This window comes from Canis lupus, chromosome 14 (genome assembly GCF_003254725.2).
Source record: "Canis lupus dingo isolate Sandy chromosome 14, ASM325472v2, whole genome shotgun sequence".
NCBI classification, from domain to species: domain Eukaryota; kingdom Metazoa; phylum Chordata; class Mammalia; order Carnivora; family Canidae; genus Canis; species Canis lupus.
The window spans coordinates 13,748,258-13,764,619 of NC_064256.1; the positions used below are offsets into that span (position 1 = coordinate 13,748,258).

General features: G+C 38.1%; 2 protein-coding genes across 10 annotated transcripts in view; one reads left to right on the plus strand and one right to left on the minus strand.

Moving 5' to 3' along the window:
- The window catches only part of SLC25A40 (solute carrier family 25 member 40), a 50,593-nt gene extending 46,644 nt beyond the window's left edge, over window positions 1-3,949 (minus strand). For 5 of the 8 annotated variants that reach the window (XR_003145701.3, XR_007401983.1, XR_003145699.3 and 2 more), the window contains exon 1: window positions 3,718-3,947. The gene's annotated coding sequence lies outside the window, so the exon portion shown is untranslated. Of the gene's footprint in view, window positions 1-3,717 lie in introns of all 8 variants that reach the window. The other 3 variants (XM_025471493.3, XM_025471495.2, XM_025471494.3) reach the window with 2 other exon arrangements.
- Window positions 3,950-4,004: 55 nt separating this feature from the next.
- DBF4 (DBF4 zinc finger) overlaps window positions 4,005-16,362 on the plus strand; it is a 36,109-nt gene continuing 23,751 nt past the window's right edge. The window contains exons 1-6 of one of the 2 annotated variants that reach the window (XM_025471476.3): window positions 4,005-4,334; window positions 5,576-5,745; window positions 11,808-11,987; window positions 13,218-13,268; window positions 13,778-13,847; window positions 14,054-14,130. In XM_025471476.3, the coding sequence (XP_025327261.1) occupies window positions 4,289-4,334; window positions 5,576-5,745; window positions 11,808-11,987; window positions 13,218-13,268; window positions 13,778-13,847; window positions 14,054-14,130 (594 nt within the window). In that variant the 5' untranslated portion in view covers window positions 4,005-4,288. The remainder of the gene's footprint in view (window positions 4,335-5,575; window positions 5,746-11,807; window positions 11,988-13,217; window positions 13,269-13,777; window positions 13,848-14,053; window positions 14,131-16,362) is intronic. The other variant, XM_025471477.3, reaches the window with a different exon arrangement.

Consider the following 16,362-nt stretch of genomic DNA (forward strand, 5'->3'; position numbering starts at 1 on the left):
CCACAGCTATCTTTTCATATGATTAGCCTACAAAATGAACAACTTAACCTTCAAAAACCCTTCTGTCCTCCAACTCACCAGGGTATTGAGACTATAAAATATGAAAACTAAATTTTAAAAATAGCAAGAGAACATATTTCAGAAAATAATATATCAATAGTTAGCATATGAATCAAATAGGAATTTTATGGAAGGCTCCAAATGAGGAGATACAGGCTCAATCTAAGCTAGGCTTGCTATGAACAGGGAAAAGGAATAGGTAGAGAAGCTTAAGCAAAAGATAATAGGAAAGTGATGAGGAGTACACAAGAATGAACAAATCCATTCATTTGTCTAGGCTGTAAAATAAAAAATTTAAATTTGGACATATGTATGAGGTGGTCTGAAAAAGGAGATTAGGCCTCATTTGATAATCACAAAAAGATATGTGGTAGACTGAGCAGATACGGTCTTCATTTACAATGTACTAGAGGAGGTGAAATTGCCCAAGGTAATAAAACTTCTTAGAAATAGAGCCAGTACTGAATGAAATTCATTTATCCTAATTGACAGCCAAATGTTCACTTAACTAAACCATAATTCTGCTCAATGTTTTCCAACTTTGTTTAAAAGAACTTTTTAAACTTCTCAACATAAATAACCCTGCCCTCTCCCCCATTCAGTTCTTCCTGAATGTATATCCTTCACCTAAAGCATACTTTAAGATATACTTTAACACAAACTTGATTAACTTACTAACAGTCCTAATTATTGTCAGGACAGGTAAGGGGGTTTCTATGCATACAGGCCATAGATATATGACTAAGTCTTTCCTGTAGCTACTAAAAGATTTGAGTTCCAGTAGTATTTTTTTAAATTAACCTTGAGTTACAGATTAGAAAATCATTAACACTGACCAGTAAAAGACTTTCTCATTCATAGCTTAGCATTATCACCTATAAGGCAGTCAGGGGTGTGTCTAAAAGCATAGGTTACAAACAATGTTAGTTTCCTCATTATAGTAAATAAGAAAGTTAACTCAGCTTTCACTGGAAAATGAGCTTTCATTTTTTGTTCAATAGAAATACGTTTAAATCTTTCCCATATCCCCTAAACCTTCCAAAGACCCTATCTTCCTTCCTATCAATATAATTCCCTATATTGACTGATTTTTTCAGGATTATGCTCAACCTGTTTCCTCCCCTTCAAGACCCTTATTCTTATCTAGTCCTTACACTTTAGTCATCTGAAATTTTCTTTTCTTTTCTTTTTCTTTTTTTTAATTTATTCAGAGAATACAGAGAGAGAGGCAGAGACACAGGCAGAGGGAGAAGCAGGCTCCATGCAGGGAGCCCGATGCGGTATTCGATCACGGGTCCCCAGGATCCCCTGGGCTGAAGGTGGCGCTAAACCGCTGAGCCACCCAGGCTGCCTTGAAATTTTCAATAAAGAAATCAATGACATCTTTTTTTTTTTTTTTTTAAGATTTTATGTATTCAATAAAGAGAAAGCAAGATTGTACACATTCCTACATGATGGTGGGGTAGGAGGGAAGCTGACTCTATTTTTCAAGTCTTGGCCTTTGAACTCTTGAAGATGGAGGAGCTAGTGCAGAGGTCACCAGAAGGATAGCACTCATTAGACTCTCACTCTGTGTGCTAATTAAGCTTTCAGGAATGCTTCATTTCATCCACCTATCTGAGAAATATTAATTACCTCCTTTTCACAGATTAAAATGGAAACTCAAAACTACCCAAAGCCAGACAGCGATGCCTGCAGGATCCCAACGTTTGTAATTCTGTGACTTCTGATAAGTTTTGTTCCCAGTTCTCTTCCTAACTCTAAACCCTCTTCTCCATCTTTCTATTTCTTCATCATCGTCTGCTCATCACTGCTTTTCTTATTTCACATGCTGTCATGGGCAATTTTATTTCCTCCCAGGACTTACCTACATTCTCCATTTGCGCTTCTCAATCTTAAAACTTTTTATGAACAAAAAATCTTGTACTTTTTTGGGAGTTTACATTTTGAAAATAGGTTGTTTTCCCCAAATAGATCATCTAATGATGAATGTTTTGTTCAAAATACACCTCCTCGGGCAGCCCTGGTGGCCCAGTGGTTTAGCGCCGCCTTCAGCCCGGGATATGATCTTGGAGACCCGGATCGAGTCCCAGTCAGGCTCCCTGCAGGGAGCCGGTTTCTCCCTCTGCCTCTCTGTGTGTCTCTCATGAATAAATAAATAAAATCCCTAAAAAAAAAAAAAAAAAAAAAAAAACACTACACCTCCTCCTGCCTATCAAGAGCTGATAACCTCTTAAGCATCCCCCCAAGGGTGAGGGTCTGTATGCCTCTCAAATCAATCTTTTTCCTCTCTTTACCGTCCCCCCACCTCTCCTGAGTTACAGACAAATATTACCAACTGCCTTATAAATGATAGTCCCACGCTTCTCTCCCTAGGTCCTTCAACTTAAAGCCATTCACAACTAAACTCTCATTTCCCTTAGCAAACCTGGACCACCTACCTCTTTGTGTTCCGCATTTCTGTTAAGGGTTATAACAATACATCCCTGTCTATGCTTTAAAGTACATACTTGTTAAAGTGATATCGGCACTAACTTCTCTGACCTCTATGAGTTTAAAAATCAACCATTAAGGGCATCTGGTTGGCTCAGTTGGTAAAGCTGATGACTCGATTTTTCCTCAGGTCACGATCTCAGCCCATGGTGGGGGGGAGGGGAGAACGACACAAACGGGACACACACACACCCCTCCATGCAGGGCCTAGAGCCTGCTTAACATTCTTTTTTTTTTTTTTTTAAGATTTTGTTTATTTATTTATAGAGACACAGAGAGAGAATGAGAGGCAGAGACACAGGCAGAGGGAGAAGCAGGCTCCAAGCAGAGTCTGACGCGGGACGATCCAGGGTCCCCAGGATCACGCCCCAGGCTGCAGGCGGCGCCAAACCGCTGCCCCCTGCTTAACATTGTCTCTCACCTTCTGCCCCTCTTCCTCCTCCCTCTCTTAAAAAAAAAAAAAAAATCAGTTAATTAAATCACCATTAAACAATGAGTGATTATTATGTCCGAAAGTTAATGAATGCAAAATAGTACAAAACCTAATCCTCTTCGTCTTTCACAAGTTTATAAGCAGAAACGAACCCAAAACAATTTTGTGAAGCTTTCTCTCCCCCTCCACTTAAAAAAAAACAAAAACTTACTTTACAAAATATTTTAACGTGATCCTTAATATAATCCCATCAGTATCACCATTTTACAAGTGAAAAAGCTGGGACTCCATGGGATTAGGTAATTTAACCACAGTTAGACGCTGCTGCTAAATGGTGGGTCCAGACCCCAAACCCTAAGACTTGAGATCTCAAATTTCACTTCCTATTATTGTTGAAATAAACTTCACGATAAAACGAGAACAGGTCTGTGCACGCAGGAGTCAAAGGAGCAGCACACGATGAGGTACCGAAGGCCCCAGGCGCCCAGAACTCGTTCTAGGCTGGGAGGCGCCGACCGGCCGACGACCCCCGCCCCCGCCCCCGCCGCCGCCCCGGGAGCCCCTCAGCGGCCTGTCTCCCGCCGGCAAGCTCCGCGGTGACTGCAGGAAAGCCTCGCTGCCCACCGCGGGGGCTCTGAGCAGGCCCGCCCGGCCGGAGGCTGCCCCGGTCCGGCCACAAGCCGCCTCGCCTTCAGCCGCCGGGACCGCCGACCCTCGGCCCAGAAGCGTACCTGGTGAAGGAGGCAGCCGGAGGGCGCGCGGTCGCGGCAACCCTAGGAGGCGGGAACGACCCAGGCGGCGGCGGGCTGGGCTAGCCCCCGGGGCTAACTGCAGTCACCACGTTAGGGCACAAGGAGTCGCCAGGACGCTCCAGCCGAGCTGAGGAAGCCCAAGCCGCGGGCGACGAGCCGGGGCGAAGGCCTAGGGGAAAGCGCCGTGGGGGAGGGGCGGCGCGCGGCGCGCGGAGGCGGGCACGTGGGGGCGAGCGTGAGGCGGGGCGCGGCGCGCGGCGCGAGAGGGGGCGGGGCGCGCGTCCGGGCGCCGCGGCCGCGTGACGCGTTTTCAAATCTTCAACCGCCGCAGCCCTCTCGGTTGCGCCCGGCCTCTTCCTCCTCGGCGCCTTGGGGTCCGAGCCGGGCCCGGAAACCCGGACGGCAGACGCGGCGGCTCGGCTGCGTGGGTGTGGTGGTCTGCGGCAGGGGGAGCGGCGGCCGGCGGCTCGGGCGGCCCCGACGAGGTGTGTTTCCGCGGCCGCCCGGCGCGTCACTCCCGAACCCAGCATGTAGGTGCCGGGCGGCTGCCATGAACGCCGGAGCCATGAGGATCCACAGCAAAGGACATCTCCAGGGTATGAAGCCCCTCCTCCGCTGCAGTCCCTTTAATCCTTTCCCGCCCTCGTGGTTCCGCCGTGGGTTGTTTCAGAGTTCTCCCCCGACCCCAGGCCCCTGTTCTTTTCCTTTCTGGCTTGTGCGTCCTTCTCGGTGGCCTGAAGGAAGGCTCGGTCCAGGGCTGTGCCTCCGACGGGGAAGGGCTCCCAACCGGGCCCCTCGCGCGCTTCGCGCTCCAGCCGCGGCCCCCAGTTGCCGGTGGTGCTTGGGCCGTAAGAGGGGAAACAATGTGCGGCCCCGGGAGCTGCGACTCGGCTCGGGCCCTTGAGGCTGCGGCGGCTGCAGCCTCCAGTTGCAAAGCAGGGGTGCGCGCGGCTTTTAGGCTCTTGATCCAATTCCATGGTGGTGGGTGGGCTTTTGGTCGTATTCTTTAAATTTATTTTTCCGCGCTCAGTAAGTTAAGAGACTGTCTTTCAAATACACACGTAGAAGGTGTCTGTTTTCAACATAATAGAAACGAAAACAAATTTCCATTTTCGATTACTTTGTATGGTAAAAGGCTACAGCTTCCGAATTGTTTTTTTCTTTCTTTGTAATATGTCTGGAATATGTATGTCGTACATATATAGGGATTTTCAGCTTAAGAACAGATTGTGTTCCCAAAGTTAATTTTCAAAGCACTTGTTTAGGTCTCAGGTCTGTTTTCAAGGGAAATAATGAAGTGAATGGTGCTCTGGCTCTTCAAACGGATCATTTAGTCATTAATGTGTAGACAGACTACAGGAAACTAAGCCTTAGAACCTTTTGAGGACTAGATTATCATGTGTAACAGAGGGTTTTTTTTGTGTGTGTGTTGGTAAGTGTTAAACAGAATGGCAGATGTCCCGTAAATATTTCTTGAGTAAATACCCCTTGGAGTTTACATCCCAAGGAGGAAGGTCTGTCAAAAGGTTTTATATAGTTCCACTGTAATACATAAAAACATGAACAAATGCGTGAATATTTCCTGCAGCTTCAACTATAGGCTGTGAACGATGATTATTTTACAGTATGGGATCTGTTAAAACAAATATGGTATTCTGGTTTTATCCTAAGTGATACTACGAAGAAATACAGTAAAATGCTATTGAGTGTTTAATTGGTGGTATTATAAAGATTTTTTCCCCCTCTATGAAATGATGACTGTATAAAAAGTATTTTTAAAAGAGAAATTTTCTGTCCACATAAATCATGATCTGATTCTACTTTTTTTAAACAACAGGTGGAATCCAAGTCAAAAATGAAAAAAACAGATCTATGAAATCTATGAAAACTGATAACAAACCAGAAAAATACAAATATAAGCCACTCTGGGGAAAAATATTTTACATTGACTTACCTTCTGTCACCGTATCTGAAAAACTCCAAAAGGACATTCAGGATCTGGGAGGGGTAAGTCAAAACTATACACTTTGACCAAAAAAATGAAAGCTTATAACTAGTACTTTCTAATATATAATCATTTTAGATCATCATTTTGGGAAACGTAACCACCTAGCTTAAAATTTTTATCAGCTGTTTAACATTAATGAGAAACTTTGTTTTAACCTTTTGTAGCCTAATACGATTTTCAGGTTTCTGTGATTTTGAGTCTAATGTAAAGTTCACAAAGTGTGGGAAATGTGACTTCCTCCCTTGTCCTGGTGGAACCTTTGATTGCCTCGTTGTAATGTTTGTATGTCCTCCAGATAGCAATAACTCCTTGATTATGATTGTTGGGAAACTACATAAATTTGTCTGGACTTGCATAACAGGAAGAATGTTATTTGCATAACATAGAGAACCTCTTAGAACCACAAAGAGTTAAATTACTCTGAGTGGTAACAGTCTTAATGTCATTAAGGGAACAGAATTTGGGTTTAAGAATTTTGAAAACTCTCTACCTTAAACATTGTGTAAATAAGAAAGAAAATTTTAACAAGTGGGGTTAAGAGTTCAATCTTCCTAATTCTTCCTGTTTCTTAAAAAAGGTTTGTGCTGTACTTTGAATTTGTTGAGGTTAGCATCTTTGAATATGAAAGAATCCTGGCATTCCTAAAATAGAAATCTGCAGAACATGTAGAAAGTTTCTTGGTATTGTTTATTGATGTGATCTTCACTTATCTTTGAAAAGTTGTTCACTTTACTTTTTGTTACTCATTTTCTTTTTTCTTTTCTTTTTTTTTTTAAGATTTTATTTATTTGAGAGAGAGAGAGAGAGAGAGAGCATGAGCATGCAGGGGCAGGGGCAGTGCAGCCCTGTGGCTGAGGCAGACTCCCCGCTGAGCAGGGGGGTCTGATGAAGGGCTTGATCCCAGGCCCCTGAGATCATGACCTGAGCCAAAGGCAGACACTTAATGATCTGAGCCACCTAGGTGCCCTTCTTAACTCATTTTCTTAAAACATCGTACATTTGTCATAGCAGTAACATGTATCATAATAACCATATGACTGCATTCCTAAAAATCATGTTTTGTAGGCCTGCCACCTTTGAATAAAGATTCCTTATTTTAGAAATTAAGAGCTTAAGAGTCCAGAGAAGTGAAATGACTGGTCTAGTGTAGGATTAGCCTCCTAATTCCCAGATTTAACATGCTACTACCATTTTTGTCCGACCAATTAATGGCTACAAAGTAGCTGATACAGTTTCACAGCTTTCTCAAATATGATGAATAACCCATTAATCTTTATGATCTAAATCAGTTATTTGATTTTTTTAATTTTTTTTTTTTTTTTTTTTTTTTTTTTATTTGAGAGAATGAGAGAGCACTAGGGGAGGGAAGGTCAGAGGGAGAAGCAGACTCCCTCCTGAGCGGGGCCACCTGATGTTGTGCTCCATCCTGCGACTCTGGGATCATGACCTGAGCTGAAGGCAGGTGCTTAACTGACTTGAGCCACCCAGGTGCCCCTAAATCAGTGATTTTAGATTTATATTTTTGGTAGTGGAACCCTTCAAGCAAAATCATTCAGGAGTCTAATATATAAAGCCAGTAAAAGGAAACTTCTACCTAAACTAAATGGTTCTAGTTAGTACAGAGATGGTTGTCCTGCCTCCTTTTCTTCTCACAGCAGTTCCTGAGGCACTTGCAAGAAACAAGTTTTGAATTCACTTATGCACATGGTAATAGTTTGGAGACCTTTCAGTTTTAAACACTTCAAATTTTTATCCTGAAATGGTTTGAAGTAGACCACTGAAGTAAAGAGCATATTATGAACATAAGTTTTCACATTCTTTTTTTGAGCTGTGGATTTTCAACTGAATTTCATTTACTAACTGTACTTCTTAATTTCCCTTTAAAATTGTTTTTGTGATCGATTTATAATCCCTCTCTACACTATCTTTCCAATAATTCAATGATGTCCTAATTTCTGTTCTTCAGACATGACTGTCGCTCTCCTTTAAAAAAGACTTCTGTATGGTGATGTGTTACATGAATTGTAGAGGAATCTTGAGCTGTAGACACTAAGAGTTTTAGGGTTCAACTTCAAGAAATACTTAGTTGAATAGATATTCCTTGAAAGGATGATTCTTCATTTTGTAATTTATCTTCAGATTATTACCAGTGTTTTCTTTTTCTGTAATTGTCCACTTTATGCATTTGTTTGTTACTCTTGATGAAAACATATCCCATTTATCTGGAGAGTTCAACCACTGAAAACACAGCAGTGAAATTTGACTTAATAGGGAACTATCTTTTCAATAGTGGCAATGAATGTAGCTGTTACAAAATTATCTTAAAAAGGACATGGAATCAACCATATTTAGGTCCATATCTAAACATTCTGGGCTAAAATAAGACAGTTGGAGAAGAACAAAGATGTAAGGATAAATGCCTTGCATTATCATGAACTTGAAGACAGTTACTTGTTTGATGTTCATTGTAACTGTGAGTGACTCAAAAAGTTTCAGGTTTACTCTTTAAGAGACCTAAATTCAACTATAACTGATAAATTGAAGACCATGATGAAACTAAGCACTAAGGAATTTGGTATTGTTTTGGTAGATTACAAAAATGAATCTTAGGTCTATCCGGCTTTTAACTTCTGATTTAGGTAGAGATTGCATGGGTATAATTAATTGTAACACAACATATAATATCAACAAGGAAAAATTACTTCCACCTAAGAAAATCTTGGAAGCTCTTGTGCAAACACAATTTGAAGTTAGCTTTGAAGAATAATTATGATTTGGTCATGTGGAAATTTATTAAAAAATTAATCCACTAGTGTCTTTCATTTGGTAGCACTGTTTTAGCTGCTGGGGATGCAAAAAATACATAAGATGTATTTATGCATCTACTGCTGTTAGTCTGTGGGAATATCAGACACCTAAATAATTTACAGATATAGCATTGTCAGTGCTTTAACAAAAGTTATGTAGAAATTGCCATTAGAATACAGAGAAGAGGGGTGCCTGGGTGACTCAGTCTTGCTCCCAGCTCGGGTCTTGATCTTACAGTTTTAAGTTGAAGCACCACATTGGGCTCCATGTGGGGCATGGAGCTTACTTTAAAAAAAAAAAAATACAGAGAAGAAAATGATTAACTTTGCCTTTAGGAATCATAGCAGAGATAGAGTTTAACCTAAGTCTTGAAAGTCTAGTAGGAATATATCAGGTAGAATGGACAAACTAAATAGAGGGCAGAATATATTTAAAGTTTATCTATGTATAACGGGAGCAACTGCTAGTTACTACAATGTGACTTGAGCTTGGGATTTAGGTGGAGGGAAATAGCAAGAAACAATGTTATATTGGTGATCTGATAGGTGATTAATATCCAGAATAGGTAAAGAACTCATATAGCTCAACATTGAAAAACAACCAATTAAAACATGAGCAAAGGACTCAAATAGACACTTCTCTAAAGAAGACGTACGCTTAGCTAACAAGCACATGAAAAGATGCTCTCCATCCCTAATCATTAGGGAGATAAAAATGAAAACTAAAAGGAGATACCATGTCACATCTGTTAGGATGGTTAGTATCAAAAAATGTAAGTATTGGCAAGGATGTGTGGAGGTTGGAACCCTTGTGGGTTGGTGGAATTGTAAAATGGTATAACTGCTATGGAAAACAGGTTATACCCAAAACAATTGGAGCAAGGCCTTGAAGAGATACTCATATACCCGTGCATAGCAGCATTATTCACAATCGACAAAAGGTGAAAACAACCCTGATTTTCATCTTCAGATCAGTGGATGAACAAAATGTCTATACGTACAATGGAATATTATTCAACCTTGAAAAGTAATCCCTTGCTAAAACATTCATGAACCTTGAAAACACTGTGCTGAGCAAAATAACTCAGACACAAAAAGACGAGTACAGGATTTGACCTATATAAATTATCTAGAATAGTTAAATGTGTAGAAGCAAAGTAGGACACAAAAGGGGCTGGGAAGAGGAGAAAATGGGGAGTTACTGTTTAATAGAGTTTTAGCTTAGGATGATGAAAAAGTTTTAGAAATGTGTAGTGGTGATGGTTCAACATTGTACTTGTACTCAGTGCCACTGAATTGCATACTTAAAAATGGTTAAAACGGTCAATTTAATAAGTATTTTTATCACAATTTTTAAAAAATATGTGGGAGAGTGGTTCCTTTTGAAAAATTAGAACCTCTGGCGGTGCTGAGGCCACAAAATGAAGAAAGCATTTAATGTGTAAATTGTGCATTTATATTCCTGTTGGCCCTTGTAAGACCTTGTAAGTCATAGGGTAGCTCTATTTTTAACTCTTTGAGGAACCTCCATACAGTTTTCCAGAGTGGCTGCATCAGTTCACATTCCCACCAACTGTGCAAGAGGGTTCCCCTTTCTCCACATCCTCTCCAACATTTGTTGTTTCCTGTCTTGTTAATTTTCCCCATTCTCACTGGTGTGAGGTGGTATCTCATTGTGGTTTTGATTTGTATTCCCTGATGGCAAGTGATGCGGAGCATTTTCTCATGTGCTTGTTGGCCATGTGTATGTCTTCTTTGCAGAAATGTCTGTTCACGTCTTCTGCCCATTTATAATCCTTGAAATAAGTAAATGTGGTATCTTGTACTGGTTGATGAAAATGCTACTCAGAGCAAAGAGAAGTAGCAAGAGGGCCACTGGTGTAAGCAGCAAATTTACTTAACACTTAGATGGAATTTATTTATCTGTTAAATATTTTGCTTCATTTTTTTTAGTGTTACCTTTTATGTGATGAGATCCAATAGAAATTAAATATATAGCTGTTTAAAATATTTTAGAAATCTTTCATTTGTGCAAATAGTTAATGATTTGCAAACAGATTTATTTCTGCTTTAATTTTCCTACCATTCAATATGAATGATCTTTGATAACATTGACACCTGGTACTTGTGTTTATAAATTCAGGATACAAGCAGGGATTTCCAAACATTTTAGTAGGGAAATTATCTTCAGTCTTATACTCTGAGGGTGAAGGTCCCCTTCTTCCTGTTAAAGTCTTATAGAAAGATGTTAACTGATTTTGAACTATCCTGCCTGATATTATAGCCATCAGCTATTTAAATTTAATGAATACTGTATTGAGTAAAAAAATTCAATTGCACAATCACATTTGTTACCTTTGTTATATTTTAAGTGCTTAGTAGCCACATGTGGCGAGTTGCTACCATATTGGACATTGCTGATAAAAGAACATTAACATCATTATAGTATGTTTTACTGGACAGTAGTGCATTAGAGCGTGGACTTGGATCAGAATGTCTGTGTTCAAATTCTGTTATTTACTATGATGTAACCTCAACCAAGTCATATCACTTCTCTTTAATTTTCTTTTCCATAAAATGTGGATATTAGTAATATTATACCATGGGGTTGTTACATGGATTTTTTTTTTAAAGATTTTATTAAAAAAAAAAAGATTTTATTTATTTATTCATGAGAGAGAGAGAGAGAGGCAGAGACACAGGCAAAGAGAGAAGCAGGCTCCATGCAGGAGCCTGATGTGGGACTTGATCCCAGGTCTCCAGGATCACGCCCTGGGCTGAAGGTGGTGCTAAACCACTGAGCCACTGGGCTGCCCTGTTATATGGATTAAATTAATTGGGATATATAAAGTACTTAAAAATTGTATCTAGGGATGCCCAGTGGCTCAGTGGTTGAGCCTCTGCCTTTGGCTCAGGGCCCGATCCCAGGATCAGGGATCGAGTCCCACATCGGGCTCCCTGAGAGGAGCCTGCTTCTCCCTCTGCCTATGTCTCTGCCTCTCTCTCTCTCTCTCAATCTGTGTCTCTCATGAATGAATAAATAAAATCTTAAAAAATAATAGTATCTAGCATATGCTGGTTGTTATTGGAACTCCCATTGTACTTCCTCAGAACTCAAATTCAGAATACTATATAAAAAAACACTAATTTACAAAATATTGAAATGCATCAAATTGGTATTTTACACTGTACCTGAAATATGAAATAGTTAATGGTTTATATGGCTTATTTGAAAATACTTTGTTTTCCTTTAGCGAGTTGAAGAATTTCTTAGCAAAGATATCAGTTACCTTATTTCAAATAAAAAGGAAGCTAAATTTGCACAAACATTGGGAAGAATTTCTCCTGTACCAAGTCCAGAATCTGTATATACTGCAGAAACCACTTCACCTCATCCCAGCCATGATGGAAGTTCATTTAAATCTCCAGATTCAGTAAGTCTCTTCAATGCACTTTGAGACGTTCAGAAAGGCTATATATAGCCTGAGGATCTCATGGTTTTCAAGAGTAGACTGGATGCAGAGTTTACTTAGGTAGAACAGTATCTACATATGGGTGGCTTTCCAATCATTAATAAGGTTATTGTCTTAGGGAAAGGTGATTTTTCTCCTAATATTGGGGTTATATTCTGCTAAATTAACACTTTTGCCTTTTAGGATGGCTTTTATTTTTAAGAGTTATTTACAAACAACTAGCAAGTAAGAGCATATTATTATTTAAAGTAGAAGTGGAAACCTTTTGTTTCACAGCAGGAGTAAGCAAACTATGGCATGGGCCAAGTTTTTTTTTTTTTTTTTTTTTTTTTACAGCCTTGAGCTAAGCATGGTTTTTACATCTTCAAATGCTTGCGCAAACATTGAAAGTATTTTGTGACATTTAAATTCAGATATCAATATCCATAAATAAAGTTTTATTGAAATACACCCAGACCTGTTCATTTACTTTACATATTAACTGGTTGATTTCCTGCTATAAAGGAGGTATTCGATAGGACAGATGCAGAGGTCTAAAACATGTGCTATCTGGCCCTTTACAGAAAATATTTGCCAGCCCCTGTTTTAGTTACTGATACCATATCTCTGTTACTTCATTGACAAGTTAGAAAATAGAGTGAAAGATAAATTGGGGAGAGGGAAAAATAGAAATACATACAAGAAGAAAAGTCAAGGAAGGCTTATGTATTTTTTCACTTTAGTGCTTTTTTGGAGAACTGAGATTATACTAGTGGCTATTTCCAAATGGTTGCTTTTGTATCATTTTAGTTGCTTTTCAGAGTTCTGTTTAAAATGTGAAGTACCATATAAAAATAATGTCTGATTTAGTCATATTCTCACATCTTCATTTGAATATGAAATTAGAATCTAAACTTACTCCTTAATTACAGACATTTTACTACAGAACTGATGTTTGTTATCATTCAATTGTTTAGTTGCTTTACCAAAAAAAAGAGCACTTTTTAATAGAGCTTATTACTTACTATAAAGGCCCTAGGGAAATTGCCTTTTTCTATACATTTATTGTGTTGATAGTCATTAAGACTTGTACAAACAAACTTTGTCTATTTTAAATTTTATATTAAAATTTATCAATTTAGTCTAGCTATTTTATATTTATTCCCCAATGAATTGTAACTTTTTAATGTTTGATCTCTGGGATTTTTATAGGTGTGTTTAAGTAGAGGAAAATTATTAGTTGAAAAAGCTATCAAGGACCATGTAAGTATGAAATTTAAAAATTTACTGTATACTGTTATTAAGAACTTTCATAATAATATACTATTATGAAATTTTCCTTTCCTCATTTTTAATAGGAAAAGCCTAAATATCATCATGTATTTCATTTTACAAAGAACAGAATCTACTTTTCATGAAGAAACATCTCCATCTTGTGGCCTTTTAAAATATTACTGGAGATGTATGAAGCTTATGGCATTTTTGCATTTTTAAATGAAATGTCTTAAAATTGTTAACTGTATGGCTACAGTTAATGTTAATTGTCAAGTATATGAGAATATATTAAACAGGATTAACTTAGAAATTCCAAAAGAAAAAAAAAAAGAAATTCCAGAAGAAAAACCATATATGGATTGCTATTGTAACTATATAGAGTCTATTCTGAATACTTGCCTCAGTGACATTAACCTTCAAATAATTTTTAAAATTTAACTCATTTAAATCAGTAATTTTCTAGGAAAACTGTTAAACCTTTTTTTTTTATTTTACAGGATTTTATTCCTTCAAATAGTATATTATCAAATGCTTTATCATGGGGAGTAAAAATTCTTCATATTGATGGTAAGAATTTTATCAGTTTCTGATAGTATTTGTTAAAAGTATTAATTTGTGCTCTTGGTTCCTGGTTTTACACAAGGAGAATTCTGATAGCAAGAGATACCTAAAGTGGTAATTTTTTCACCTAACTCTAGTATTAAGAAAATAGCAGTGTTTAATTCCAGAGGAAAAATGCTAATCTTTAACCTTTTTTTTTTTTTATAATGAAGACATTAGATACTACATTGAACAGAAGAAAAAAGAACTATATTTACTTAAGAAATCAAGCACTTCTATAAAAGATGCGGTATGTTATTTTTCTTGATTTTTAAACTAATTAAAGTGATCAAGGCTGTTTTGTTTCTTATCAAGCAGAAAATAATTACTGCCAGAATATCTTAAGGGTAAGCCTTTGTACTGTGTTCATGTTTCTGTTATTTAACTCACAAGGTAAAAAATTGTTCCTGGGAGGATGGCATAAATTTATTTATTTTTTCTTCTTTGATTGCTATTGCTTTTTACCAGATACTTTTTTCATTCTGAAGGAATAATTAGATTAAATCTTGAGAAGCTTCTAGTATATATAATATGCTTCTTTCAATTGCCCCAGACAGCGTTATAACAAAATCTTGCTACACATGCACACTATGACTTTCTGGCCTAACCTCAAAAGGTTTGCTAAGTAAGTGCATCAGGCATTACAGTGTTAGACTTAACGTTGCTATATCTTGTCTCTTCCTTTTCAAACATTAGCTTCCTTCTTAAAGCCTCTACAGAGAATCGAGGCTCTCCGTTCTTTAAATACAATAAAATCTCTGTTAATCTATATCCTTCCCTAATTACTGTCCAATATTTGTATCATCCTGACTTCCCACATCTCCACTTTTATGCTTCCCATTCACTCTTGAACCTATGAGGTAGAAAGCTACTGACTGATTTGCCAAATGGAGTTAATTGTTTTTAAAACCAGTTATTTTGGTTGTCAGCAGTTGCTCATTTCCTCCTTTAATTTACCTGTTTTCTTCTGCAACTTCTCTCATCTCTTAGTTTTCTCATGGTTTTCATGTCCGTGTATTTTTTTGTGGTCTGCTGTTTCTTCCCTCAATCCTTAAATGACTGAAATCTAAAAAGAAAATTTTGTAAGAGTGTATATAAAGACATGTAGCCATAAGTAAATTGGCATGTTTGGGAAATTTTCTATAATATGATACATTTTTGAGTGGGAAAACAATAAGAAATGAAGCAGGAAAAATTAGCAAGTTCAGATAGGACCTTGCACACTATATAAACAAGTTGCAGTTTATCTGAAAGGGTTTGGAAAATTATTGAGAAATTATTAAATAGGAGAGTAACTTAGTAAAATAGGTAGATGAAAGACCTTCTGGTTGCCAATAAAGCATGTTTGCTGGTAAGACTGACATTTGGACTATCTTTTGAACTCTTGAGCAATTTTACAATAAGAAACATTTTACATCATGATTACCCCCATATATATGCATGTTATATGCACAGATACTTGAAGTCTTTATGAATTTTATATTTTTAATACACATTTATATAAGATAGGAACAATTTGTAGAAAGTGGCAAATTACTTAGGACTTAAATTTGAACTATTAATACTTTCAGTGTTTTTATTTACAAGTATAAAAGAAAAAAAAAAAAAAACCCAAACCCTCCAAATGTCTATTTCCAAATTTTTATAAAATGTTGGGTGAGTATTCCTTATTTGAAATAAGCTAAATACATATAAACTACCTTTATGCACTTTGCAGATTTTTTGGATTGTATATAGAAATAAATGTAAACTCACAAGGACATTATAGTTTCTGAATGCACCGTTGTATCATTTCTATCTGTACGCTGTGTATATAAATGTATATCTGAAACAAGTCTCATGAAATATTGCTGATCCTTAATATGATTCATGCCAGTATTTCTATATTATTCTATTGTCATCTTAAAAATACTGTAAATTGATACTAAATCTGCTAATAGGTCACAGTTCATAGTTTTAAAAGTGTTCATGGGGATCCCTGGGTGGCGCAGCGGTTTGGCGCCTGCCTTTGGCCCAGGGCGCGATCCTGGAGACCCGGGATCGAATCCCACGTCGGGCTCCCGGTGCATGGAGCCTGCTTGCTTCTCCCTCTGCCTGCGTCTCTGCCTCTCTCTCCCTCTCTCTCTCTCTCTCTCTCTCTGTGACTATCATGAATAAATAAATAAAAAATAAAATCTTTAAAAAAAAAATAAATAAATAAAAGTGTTCATGGGAGCACCTGGGTGGCTCAGTAGGTTGAGCGTCAGACTCTTGATTTTAGCTCAGGTCATGATCCCAGGGTTGTGGGATGGAGCCCCAGGTCAGACTCCGCACTTAGCAGGGAGTCCCCTTGAGAGTCATTCTCTCCCCCTCTTTCTGTACCCCTCCCCCTGCTTACTCTCAAATACTTTTTTTTTTTTTTTTTTTAAGTGTTCAGGAAGAGACTGCTAGGTGGCTCAGTTTAAGCATCTGACTCTTGGTTTCAGCTCAGATCACAATCTCA